At 41.5% G+C, this 13,230-nt stretch overlaps 1 protein-coding gene across 6 annotated transcripts in view; it reads right to left on the bottom strand.

Moving 5' to 3' along the window:
- Positions 1 to 13,230, bottom strand: part of crb (crumbs) — a 38,087-nt gene that overhangs the window by 8,643 nt on the left and 16,214 nt on the right. For 4 of the 6 annotated variants that reach the window (XM_067357563.1, XM_067357562.1, XM_067357564.1 and 1 more), the window contains exons 2-16: positions 12,848 to 13,218; positions 12,077 to 12,254; positions 11,018 to 11,185; positions 9,992 to 10,319; positions 8,893 to 9,353; positions 7,993 to 8,171; positions 6,468 to 6,621; positions 5,890 to 6,131; positions 5,559 to 5,781; positions 5,003 to 5,469; positions 4,377 to 4,648; positions 3,672 to 4,074; positions 2,474 to 2,950; positions 1,460 to 2,212; positions 216 to 1,038 (exon numbers count right to left, since the gene is read on the bottom strand). In XM_067357563.1, the coding sequence (XP_067213664.1) occupies positions 216 to 1,038; positions 1,460 to 2,212; positions 2,474 to 2,950; positions 3,672 to 4,074; positions 4,377 to 4,648; positions 5,003 to 5,469; positions 5,559 to 5,781; positions 5,890 to 6,131; positions 6,468 to 6,621; positions 7,993 to 8,171; positions 8,893 to 9,353; positions 9,992 to 10,319; positions 11,018 to 11,185; positions 12,077 to 12,254; positions 12,848 to 13,218 (5,499 nt within the window). The remainder of the gene's footprint in view (positions 1 to 215; positions 1,039 to 1,459; positions 2,213 to 2,473; positions 2,951 to 3,671; positions 4,075 to 4,376; positions 4,649 to 5,002; positions 5,470 to 5,558; positions 5,782 to 5,889; positions 6,132 to 6,467; positions 6,622 to 7,992; positions 8,172 to 8,892; positions 9,354 to 9,991; positions 10,320 to 11,017; positions 11,186 to 12,076; positions 12,255 to 12,847; positions 13,219 to 13,230) is intronic. The other 2 variants (XM_067357566.1, XM_067357567.1) reach the window with 2 other exon arrangements.

The following is a 13,230-nucleotide window of genomic DNA, read 5'->3' as shown; positions in this document are numbered from 1 at the left end:
CAGGAGTGAAAATTTTATGTATTGCAAAACTACTAAAAGCCAAACAATAAAAAAACTTTTGATTTCCAAGCAATTAAAATGTTTTTCGACTTTCCTTCATATTTCAATTCCAACCACAGTTCAAAGTATTGATTCAAACATCATAATATTCTATTAAAATAGTAGCATCGCATTATGGAATATCTAAAAACCGTGTGTCCCAATATGTTACTCACCGGATATCATACTATGCGGTGGGATGGCGGTTGTCAGTCTATGTTCACCGTAATCCACGCTGTTCCCCTCGATTCCGTCTCTCCTATCGTGTTTCGACCCGACAGTGACGTAAGTGTGCTTGTCGGACAAAGCACTGGAAAGTCCACCGAGAGTGACTATTCCTGTTACCAGGAGATCGTGCCACAGTTGGTAGTTGAAGTTGGCGCTCGAGCGAGGCTGCTCTTCGACCGGATTCACGTAGCCGCACTCCAGAGAGTTGTTGTTCAGCTTGATGAGTAGCGACGTCCAATTGCCGTCGGCCTGGGCTTTGCCGAAGGATACAGTGCCCTGGTTTTCCAAGTCGAGCCGCCAGGAAACGGTGATATTGTCCTTGAAGACGGACACAGTGAAATGTTGATCGCCCACGTGCGACACCATGTGAAGCAGCGTACCGCCGGTGTTGGATCTGTACGTGATCTCGATAACGTCGAGAGTCGAGTTGCTGATGCTCATGACGTCCTCGGTGTGACCGTACACGTAGGTGAAAACGGTGGAAATACCGTCGAAAGTCGCGTTGGCGATGCACTCGTAACCGTCGTCGAGGTTCTGGCAGCGCGAGCCTGCCGGGCAGTCCTGCAGCTGGCAGAACTCCATTTCCTGACAAGTCTTGCCGGTGTAGCCGCGCGGACATTGACACCAGAAGTCGTTCCACGTTACGTGACACGTGCCGTTGTGGTTGCACGGGCTACTTACGCACACGTCATCCGACACGACGCCCTGAAGAATCTTCTCGTGGTCAAAGGAGACGTTGCCGAACTGAATGAGCATGGGAATGTCCGACGTCTAGAAAAATACAAAAGATAAAAATGTCTTGAATAAAAGTACGTTGATGAAGCATGTTGATGAAAAGGCTGAAGCAATAATTATTGACAATTTTTGCATTTTTATTCAAAAGAAAGATTTTATGAATAAAATTAATCCTTATGGAAAAAATGTTGATCAAGATAAAAGTTGATCAAGATAAAAGAGGACTGTTATATTCCGAAGTATTAAAAAAAATAGAAGAAGGATTCAAGAATTACAAAAATCAATGTTCGAGAAACATTTTCAACAGATAGAATTGTTTCAAGCGTTGTAAAATTTAACAGTAAAAAACTTTGAAAAAAATTTCCCTTTAAAAGTCTAAATAGAAATCAAATAAATTCTTACTTGATATATGTTTTGATAAAGATAACATTAAAAATTAAGATATTTTCTCAGTCACCTTCAGCGGAAAAAACTCCACGACCATTACTGTCGTGCCGTTCGATATCTTCACATCCTGGATGATGCCTTTGAAGTTAATTTGCGGCGCCTGTTCCTTCTCCAACTGCCTGCTATCGACAGCCTGGCGAATGTATCTAGACACTTGCGGTAGTCCGCCCAGGTAGAGAACGGTTACGTTCAAGTCTCCCGTGGCGCTGATCGTCTTGCGAAAGTGCTCGGTGCCGTTGATCTTCACTTCGAGGAGAGTAACGTTTCTTGTCACTTGAATGAGATGGCTGTTTCCGTCGTTGAGCTTTGCGCCGTCGACCGTGTAGCCGTCCGTGACGTTGCCAAACTGGAAACTCACGCGCAAGTTTCCGTCCTTCAGCTGCGCTCCTATGTAAGTCCTGTCCTGAGGCTTCAGATCGTCCTGCGGATCCGTGCCCAGGTAAAATATGTCACCGTGGCTCTCCCGCGTGCGGATGAACATGGAGATATCAACGACTGAACTGACAGTCCGTTTAGCCGTGTCGCTAACCTTCACAGTCACATAGCCGTTCGTGATGTTCTCGTAGCCGAAGGTGGCAGCGGTCATGTTGTACTGACAAGTGCGACCGAGATAAGGACGCTCGCACTTGCATTTGAATTCGCGCCAATTGTCGGTGCAGTGACCGCCGTTCTCGCAGGGATTTGGTGAGCATTGAGCTTCGCGGGGACAGCCTGATTCTACGTCCTCCATATATACGGTCTTCGACGTAGTGCCAGAATAAACCTAAAATCCGTTTCGAGATATAAAAAATTGTTATAGACAAGTCATTTCGGAGAATTTCTTAAAAATTGTCAACACATTCTATTTGATAATTTATAAATAAAGATTTTAATATCTACAAAATTAAATACTATTTTTCACAAACTTTCACTCGGAAGAAAATAAAATTATGTTAACAATTACACAAGTTACGTGGTTAATTAACGTATTTCTAAAGAAATATGATTCATTAAATAAATCGAAATTAAAAGCAGGTCAACATACCCATTCGCCGTTAATAATGACATCTTCCATGCAGCCAATGAAGAAGGTAAAAGTGGGTAAACGAGATAACCTTTTCAGGAAGTTTAAAGAGCTGCTGTAGCTGCCGCCCACGTAAGTCGTAGGAAAAGACGTATGATTCGACGAATTGGAGCCTTCGTTGGGACTGATAGGATAGATAGTCTGCTCTTCGTTGGCTGAGAGAACAAGATGAGTTGCGTTGATCGCCACAAAAGCCTTTTGCCACGTGGAATCGTTGAGTCCGCTACCGACGAAAACTCCGTCCCATTTGTTGAGTATGCTCGAGTGTATGTTGAGTTTGCCGTTGACCAGCTGAAGAATATAAATGGTCACGCCCTTGCCGATCGCCAGGAGACCGTTTGGCAAAGTAGTTCTGAAGCGAAACTGAATGTCGTAGCCCTCGTCGCGCGTAGTGTTCACCAGAGCGTACGATTTGCCGCTCAGAGACATTGTCGTCACCTGCAAATTTGTTTACCGACAGAGTTAGATATGTGGCACGCGAGATCTTTCTTCTAAACACGTTTACGCACCTTTTTCTGTACGAAGCGCTTCGAAAAGAGTGGGTGCGATAAAGTATAAGTGTAAGTGGTGAATTTATGTATATATTTAAAGACAAGATTTTCTAAAAACTTTGTTAACATCGGAATAGAAGAGTTTTACGTAGTTAAGTAAAGATTGTTAGCAAATTTAAAAATTTGATAGTATGTGAGTTATAATGAAATTCTATGTGTCAAATGTAAAACATAGTGCTTCTTAATTATTCTAAGCTATGTTAGTCGAAATTAAACATTTTCTGATATCTAAAAAGTGTCAATTCTTTATTGCAAATCTAATCAAAAGTATTCGTTAATCGTTAAGATACTCAATAGATTTTAGAATATTAATTGACTTTTTGTTACATAATATTTATGTAACTCAATTTTATTAAAATTCTTGCTTTACGTCTCGATTTCATCTCTGTCCTTCTTCCCTCTTAATAATTTAATAAGATAATTTTTATGCCATCTATTTTATTAATTTGTAAACTAATTTTTTTCTATTTCACTTCCATTTTCGGAAATATAATATCGGTCATAATTTTTTATTTACAATAATAATAATAATATTTTGATCTGATATTTATCAAAAATTTCTCAATGTCAAGTCTTTCTTTTGTAGAAAAAAATGCATAAACACTCACATAATCGCAAACTTCGCCATGGTAACCATTGGGGCAGGTGCAGTTGAACCTGTGGATGGTTTCGTCAACTAAATAAGGCCAGCAAGTGCCACCATTCAAACAGGCGTTGCCCTGACAGCCCAACAGCTTCACCGAGCAATTCTTGCCACCGTATTCCGGCTCGCAGGTGCAAAAGTAGTCGGCCCTAAGGTCGGTGCACACCCCGTGCTTGCAGGGGTTGTACCTCTTGCATTCGTCAATTTCATGCTGGCAATGATCGCCCTCGTAGCCCTCGTCGCACTCGCAGGTGTAGCCGCCGATACGATCCATGCAACTGCCCGGACCGCAGGGGTTGCTGTCGCATTCGTTGATGTTCACCTCGCAGTTCTTGCCAGTGACACCTTGCACGCAGAGGCACTCATACCTGTTCAGATTTCAAACACTTAATTATCTCTCAATTCTTGGAATATAAAAATTATTTTAAGAATCACAAATTTTAAATCAATTACATTTAATATTAAGTATGTATGTTTTATCAAAATTTCAAATTAAATTTTATAGTAAAATAAGTTGAAGTTTAAATTAAAAATGGAGAAATGTTATACATTATAAAATCAAGCTTTGCTGGGTTAATTATTATAAATTAAAAAGTAAGAAAATGGCACGTTGAGTTGTCGAAGGAGAGGATAATCAAAGATCTGCTAAGGAATTTATTGAAGGACTCACCCACTGGCGTTGGCATAACTAAACTCCTGAGTGAAGATCGCTGGTAAATTCAACGCCTCGCTCTTGTAGAGGTCCCTGTTTGACCGCTCCAAACAGGTGCCGTTGTACTGGCAAGGTGAGCTCTCACACTCATTCACGTCTATTTCGCAATTCTTACCGGCGTAGCCGACGTAGCACTGACACTTGTAGTTCTTGATGTCGTCTTTGCAGATTCCGCCGTTCACGCACGGCTGCGACAGGCACTCGTCGATATTCTTCTCGCAATGCAGACCCTTAAATTCCAAAGTTATAGAATCTTAATTATTATGTCATAAAAGATGAATTAAAGTTTCAAAACCAAATCAATATGAAAGATATAAATTATAAATAAACATAATTATAAAAAGAATCAATGAAGAAAATTAAATGTAAACCGAAAAATGAATCAGTGAAGTGAAAATTATAATTAAAATTAGAGAAAGACTTGATATCACATCAAGCGCCGCTTAATTTATTATTGGAAAATTGTGTCACTCGAGAAAAGACTTTTGTCTTAATTTATCTTTTCGCTTCGTAAGATTGAAAAAGATATTTGACGATAAAAAATTTCTTTTCGCAGACACCTACGATAAAAGACGAAACTCTACCTCGAAACCGGTGTCGCTACAGTCGCAAGCGTAACTGTTCACACCGTCGTTGCATCGTCCCGTGTTCAGGCAAGGCATCGACTCGCACTCATCGATGTCGATCTCACAATTCGCACCGGAAAAGCCCGGTAGGCACATGCACGTGTACGACGCTATGTCGTTCACGCACTGCGCTCCGTTCAGACACGGGCTGCTGTCGCACTCGTTCACGTCGAGCTCGCAGGTTCTGCCGGTGTAGCCGGGCGGGCATTTACACTCGAACGCGTTGATGCCGTCGATGCACGTGCCGTTGTTCTTGCACGGGCCGCACAGGCACTCGTTGATGTCGATGTCGCAGTGATCGCCGGAGAAGCCCGGCCTGCAGAAGCAATTGTAGCTACCCACGGTGTTGATGCAGATGCCGTTCTTGCACAGCTGGGCAACGCCGTACACCTCGCACTCGTTCACGTCGAGGCTGCAATACTGGCCTGCAAGTGGGATTCGACGATTAATGAAGCTGTACAAGTTTGCGATCCGATTTTGCGATCGCATCGCTTCGAATTCAAGCGGGACTCGCCTTGAAAGCCGTCCGTGCACTTGCACTCGAAGCCACGCTCGTCGAGCTCGATGCACGTGCCGTTGTTGCACGGGTTTCCGGTGCAATGGTCCACGATTAGCGTGCAATTGGGATCCCTGTAACCCTCGCGGCACTTGCACTCGTAACCGGCGATCCCGTCAACGCAGATTTTGTCGTCCGGGCACATCGCGCCTACGCAGTCGTCGATATTCACGTCGCATACCTTGAATCATTAGACGCATTCTACATTTCTCGCGCAAACATCCTGTCCTTTAGTTTTTACACATTATTGCATTATTCCTTCCACGACCATATTTCTTTTTTGCGGTACCTTGCCCTCGAAGCCGTGCGGACACTCGCAAACGAAGTCCCGCCTCGATCTCAGCATCGGCGTGCAGGTGCCGTTGTTTTTACAAGGGTTGACAGCACACGCGTCGTATTCCCGCTCGCAATTGTCGCCCATAAAGTCCCTCGTGCAATTGCAGATGTATCCATTCACGCGATCGATGCAGGCACCGCCGTTCTGGCACGGTTGCGACAGACATTCGTCCACGTTGATTTGACAGTTCTTTCCTGCGAAAAAATGTCGCTTTTAGAAAGAGAAGTTTCGAGTTAACGTTGGCTACGTTCGAACAAGCTGATTGTAAATTACTGGCGATAAAACCTGTTTTGAAATTAAAAAAAAAAAAGATTACAAAGACTACAGAACATTGAAACAATACTACGAAAATCGTATGTGAGAAATTTGACACACGAAATACTTTTTGTAGAATTAGAAAAAAAAAAAAAAACAGAAACAATCGGGAAACATGCTTCATACACAAATGCAGAGCGTACAGAGGTTCCCAAACACGGTGCGCACAAACACAAACGATATGAAAAGTGACAGGAAAATTCTACAATGATTACCGGTATATCCTGGCAGGCACTCGCAGTAATAGTTATTGAGCTGATCGGTGCAGATACCGCCGTTACGGCAGGGATCGCTGACGCACTCGTCTATGTCGATAGAGCACTCCGGTCCCGTCCATCCTGGCTCGCAGGTGCAATAATAGCCACCAGACTACACCAGCAACAAGTAAAGCAACGGATATCGATATGTACGGTTTATGAATCGATTAATCCGCTTGAATGTGCGACACTTCAGCGGCCCGAATCACTGCATTTCGTATTCTTCTATTTGTGTGTGTTAACTTATCGCATATAATTTACTACAACTTGACATAGAGACCCGAGTCGAAATTTAAAACCTGCTATAAACCTCATACATGGTTATTTGTGCCTCTAATAATGTTCCTTGACCTACAAGTTCTATCTTGAAAGTGTTATGTCTTCTTTTGGCCTTTCTTTAATCTTGTTGTCCTAGAAAACCCTTATTTTTATTGATGTTAAATATACAATTCCTACTTTCGTTCTTACAACTCCTACCTCTTTTGAATCTCCAAATCTTATCGAAATTTCTAGCAATAAAAATATTAATATTTAATCTATAATTGAGTTCAATTTCTATTATTTCAGATTAATATAATAAATGTTATAATATAAAATAAATAATAACAAATGAATAGTAAAAAATATTTTAAAAAATTAAGTGCAACTCAGTATTATATTTAGTATTATAAATAATTAAAAATTTATTCGAATAAACAAAAAACAATTAAAATTCAAAATTTTATTTAATATTTTATTACATATTTGACCTATAATTCGAAATTATTTAATATTCTATTACCACATTTACTTGTATTTAATGCATATCTTAATTTCAATAAGCGCAATACATTAATTATGTAATTTACTTAACTGCAGATAGATATGTAAAAGATAAGTGAATATTATTTATATAATATTTGCTTATAGTAGTCTATTTACAGTTAAGCAAATTATAATAATTAATATATTGTTTATTGAAATCAAAATCCATACATTAAATGCAAGTAGAGTATATGAGATAATAGATTATTAAGTAATTTTGAATATTTATTTTCTAGAAATACATATTTATAGAACCTGGAGCCTTTTTAGAGGTTTTCAGTAGGTACTCTTTTGAGCTTCCACATGGAAAAAACGGCAATAAGTAACAATTTTTAGTATCAAAGGAGGGCAATAGCCAATGTAATGTTATATCTATATATATGAATTAAAGCTTACATTGGTTCTCCAAATTCGACAAAACTTGTAGGTTTAATCTAGGCTAAAAATTTCGACTCGGGGAATGTATTAGATGTATTAAAATCCACTTCCAATTTCCAAATTTTTTTCATCGCAACATAAACAGTGATTGTCTTGCAATTAATCAAAAACGATAATCAAAGCTGTTCAAGATCCAGGATTGATTTCAGATTCTTCGTAAATTTTCCCCGCCGTTCTACCATTTTATGGTTTCAAAAGCGGATTAATCGGACTGACACGCATGCGGGTTCATCACACTCACATAATCGTGACACACGGACTCCTGCTTGCAGGGGAGATTTTCGCAGGTGACCGGCACCTCGCAGTGCGGCCCGGTCCAGAATCTAGTGCACTGACACGCGCCGTAGATGGTCTCCGAGCAGGTGCCGCCATTGTAACACACGCTACACCAGTCCGAGGCCGGAGACGAACACGTGGCCCCTGATGTGGACGACACACGGATACGGGCGCACAAAAGAGACACAAACGACAAATAGAGACAGAGGACGGGAACACGGCGGAACATTAGGTATTGATGAAATTAGTGACGGAAGACCTCGAGAGGATGCAGTCGTTAGTCGCAATTCATGCACAGTACAATAACAAAGCCGCGTACAATTGCGCACAAAGCCCAGACAGTTGAACGGAGAGGTGAAAACTGGGATATAGCTGAGTCCAGATTTCGATCCGGATGAAATTCAGACGGACTTGGCTGTCCGAGAATTATGATTGATGAAGAAATATTAATTCTGATTAACAGTGGCGTGAAAGTCCAGTTGACAGATTCATGTTAATTAGAGAGTTGCGCTGCGAAGATATTGATTCTGACTGAAATCTGAATTCTGATCTAAGTATTAATATTGATCGAAACGTGCTATTCCCAGTTCATTAGATTGCGGTCACTAGTTTACACAAATGCATGCGATACAAATGCTCGCGTCGCGACACTTCCAGCTGGATGACGAATTTAATTTCGATAATCTCGGCAATCACTTAATGTCTTCCAAAAGAATGTAAGCTTATAAAAATTATTAAGTAAACAGCTCTGTGTAATTTATATAATTAATAACAATAATATAAGTTTACGAAATTACTTTTCATCCAGACAAAAGTGTCGTTGGAGTAAAAACCAGTTACGTGAAGCCCAAGCGAATGTTCTTACCTCTCCATTCGGGCGGGCAGGTGCAGTTGAAGCCATCCCGGCCGCTGGCGCAGGTGCCGCCGTTGGCGCAGGGGTTGCTGGCGCAGTAGTTGACGGTGCAGTTGGGCGGATTGCCCATGAAGCCGGGCTTGCAGACGCACTGGGGTCCGTGAGCGTCCTCCATGCAGATACTGTTGGGCGGGCAGGCCGCCTTCTCGCAGAGGCTCCGCAGCTCGCAGTGGCGACCGGTGAAGCCCGACGGACAATCGCAGCGATACGAGCCGACGTCGTCGATGCACTCGCCGCCGTTCGCGCAGGGACTCGACAGACACTCGTTCAGATTCAGCTCGCAATTCTGGCCCTCGAAGCCCGTCGGACAGTGGCAGATGTACGCGCCGTAATAATCGTAGCACACGCCGTTGTTCAGGCACGGATTCGCCTGGCACTCGTCGATGTCCACCTCGCAATTCGCACCCTCGTAGCTGTGAACGAAACGAAGAAGTCATCAGCTTGTATGCGGAATGCAGCAAGCGCAAGCTGGAGATGGGTATACTTCTGAAGAATTTCAAATTTAAGGGGATCCTAAAAGTGGTCTGTTTTAGCATATGCTAATACACTACGGATGGTCGATTTGAAAGGATTTTTCAAGCCACGCAGCCAAAAAAAAACGAATTTTACGAAAAGTAGAAGGTAAAACAGATACGTCTCTGTTTTACCTTCTACTTTTCGTAAAATTCGTTTTTTTTGACTGCGTGGCTTGAAAAATCCTTTCAAATCGACCATCCGTAGTGTATTAGCATATGTACTTTACTTACAGAAAAGGACTTTTCATTCTACACAGCCAAAAAAAAGTTAAGTGTATTTGAAAAAAATAGGTAAAACAGACCACTTTAGGATCACCTTAAGAAACTTTCGGGCTTCGCGAATAAAATTTTTAGAGCGTACAAAATTCATGCGAATTAGAATTTCCGGAAGTCTTTGCGGAATCTATCAAGCGTCACGGAATAAGAAAGAAGTGGAAGATTTGACAATTTCAATTCCACGCGTGAGGAGGCGCAAACTTGTCAAGTGCAGGTTAGGTTAGGTTAGGTTTTGAAGATCGCGTTTTGAAGAGACTCACCCGGTCCTGTCGCATCTGCAGGTGTAATTATTGACGCCGTCGATGCAGATGCCGCCGTTCTTGCACGGGATCGAGGCGCACTCGTTGACGTTGGTCTCGCAATTCTTTCCGGTCCAACCGGGCTGACACTCGCACTCGTACTCGTTGTCCGTCAGCGCTATGCAGACACCGTCGTTTCTGCACGGGCTCTGCTCGCACAATCGCACTCCCAGCTGCGAGTCGCAGAAGTGCCCGGTGAAGCCGGCTTTGCAAACGCACTTGAAGTCGCCGCGCGCGTCTTCGATGCAGGTGCCGCCGTTGCGGCACGGTCCTTTCAGGCAGGGCGGACCTACGGCACGGGAGTCGCTCGGTTGATTATATTTTCGACAAGGAGAAAAAGAAGCGATGTTAGTTGCAATGATAATTTGATTAACTGCATGCGACGGAAAGTGAAAGAATCGCATTTTTGTAATTGTCATCGAATCGACCGAGCAACGAAATGTGGATGGAAAAGTGAAATTACGAAAGACGCGCAATACGTCAAGTGTATTCTGTACTTGGTTTGAGCAGAACGTGCACAATCGCCGGCGTTCGTTTTCTTTTTATGCTCTGATGCTTACGTATTCAATTGTACAGTTTTAAAGAGACAACGTCGATAAGAGAAAAGACGACGAAAAATAATAGTTACTGACTGGGCAAGCGTAATTTTGAAGCAGAAGTCTTCTACGTCTAAAAGCAAAGTGAAAAGCGCTGCTACGTGCTTCTACATGTTCCAGAGCAGAACATATCTATCTTTATCTACGACATGCGAAAACTAGCGACGATACAAACTTCATACTCAACCAAACGATCAAATTAATTGTGCCTGATCTTCTGCAGACGTATTTACATAATTGTCAAACTCTGCATATGCATAATTATGATATTCAGTTGATAAACGAATTTAAATAGATGTATTGTTTTCAATTATTGAACTGTGCGCGTCGAGTATGAATCTGCTCGTCGCACACCGCGAATCGTCTATTCGAGATATCGATGAAGGTCTACCGTCGTCGATCTCGCAGTTGTTGCCGGAGTACCGGGCGTAACAGTGGCACTCGTAGCGGTCCTGCCTCGACACGCATTTGCCGTGCATCAAGCACGGTTCGTGGTGGCAGTTATCCACGGTGGGAACTGTGGCTGATCCTACGCCACCCGCCAGGCCGCTCGATCCACCTGAAAGTTTTCCGTCACAAAAACTCCCATGCATTCTCTCTCCCGTTCGTTCCACCTCTCATTCTGTCTCTCGATGCATCTGTGCATATACTTTTAGAACAGCAAACGTGTGTGCGCATCACTCGGAAAAATAATGTGCAACGCTACTTTGCACTCATGATCTACGAGTAAGGAGATAATGCGAAAGAATTGCAAAAAGTAAATGTTATAAAAGGAGCTGTTTTCATAAAAAAGGAAAAAAAAAAAAACACGAAAAACAGAACAAAAAATTAGCTGAAATAAAATCTCTTCGTTCTTAATTCTGACAGATAAAATTTAATTATAAGTTTCATAATGAATATTTTTATATTAAAAATCAAAGGTAATTCAACAGACAAAAAAGAAATAAGTGAAAATAATATCATCAAATAAAATAGACAAATTAAAAAATACGAAAATATAATTTTTCAAAAATAAAAAATAATTGAAACTAGCATAGAAAAGAATAATTTTATTGTTCGGAAAATAGTGATTAAATTTTTCAATAAAAACTTTTTTCTGTTTAAATGAAAGAATTTATGTTTTTCTATGTTTATTTTCTATTTATTTACGATAACTAATATTGATTCAATTTACTATTATCAATCGACAGTTGCTGCAATTTGTGAAAAAACTCTTCAATTTGTTTGCACTAGCGCGATATCGATTTTTCTCATTGCAACGTTATTACTCGACGCTCTAAGACCCAAGTAATTCTAAGCCTAAAGATGTTCTACTTATTCAGGTGACAACACCACGCTATCGATCTACCGCTTCATAATTTTACTCAAAGTTTTTCAGTGCCAGAATATTCAATAATGAATAATTTAGAAAAATTTGGAAACATTCGATTGGAGGAATTCTAATTCTTACATGCTTTATCCGACGGACAGGGCCCGAAAACGGCTCCGTTGTTGTTGCTGTTGTTGAAAAGAATTCCGGGCCCTTGTAGAATGCATCCTCTGAACCCTTCGCCGACTATGAGCGAGTTGTTCACATCGTAATCAGGAAGCGTCAGGATAGCGGAATTATAAGTCGCATTTGCAACTACCTGAAAAAACATGGTTGTACATCTGTTTAGCTTCAGAATTAAAATCGATCGAGCACTTTTTCATTCAAGTTGATTAATAATTAGATAAATTTAATATTTATTAAATATATTTCAGGAATATTATGTATTGTACTACCAAAAAATGTCTAAAGTTCCACGTTTCGTGAATACAAAATTTTGTTTAATAAATTCATTTGTTCCCCAAAAAGCGTAGTAAAATACGTTACAATATGTTATTATATTTCTAATATTAAAATCCTTTACAATTTTTTTATTATATGTGCCGGTGATTATGAAAGTGGACTGAATCATATATTTGATAATTTTTCATTTTGAGATACTTCGACTTTATAGATCGATACAAAATAAATGATACGATGAATTTTTCAAAATTTTAGACTTACTATTAATCCACTTTCATAACCGGCACATATATGAAAATAAGTGAAAAAGTAAGGTTAAACGTTCGAAGAATCAAATCCTTCGGAAAAGTCTCTTCACTTTTTCACTTTTTCTCGCGTGTCGCTTATTGTTATTTGCCACGCACACACGCACGCATGCACGCAAGCCCCAAACACATCGTGTATATATACCTGGGTGTGCCCTGCGGCGTTCAGGGTGAGATTGCCGAGCCTGAAAAACAAGTTGACGCTGTGCCAGGCGTTGTTGAGCAGCCTAGCGTTCAGCCTGGCCCGGTACCGCTGTTGATCCACCACGGCCACGAAGAGCAGTCCCTCGGGCGTGACCTCGAGGCTGATCGAATCGTCATTGTATTTCTGCAGGAACAGTCGGCCGGGATCGCACGTGCGGAAACTGAGACCGCTGTGGCGATGCACGGACACCGTTGAGCTCAGCTTGAGGAACGCCGAGCCATTGAAGTAGGCTTCGCGAGGATGCTCCTCGTACCTTCGACGTCTGAGGTCCTGGGGTGCCCCCTGGATGACGACCAATAGGGTGGTGAAGACTGCGAACAGGA

Source organism: Linepithema humile, chromosome 6 (assembly GCF_040581485.1).
Source record: "Linepithema humile isolate Giens D197 chromosome 6, Lhum_UNIL_v1.0, whole genome shotgun sequence".
Taxonomy (NCBI): Eukaryota; Metazoa; Arthropoda; class Insecta; order Hymenoptera; family Formicidae; genus Linepithema; species Linepithema humile.
The sequence above is the reverse complement of the archived record's forward strand: the minus strand, read 5'-3'. Positions and strand labels throughout refer to the sequence as shown.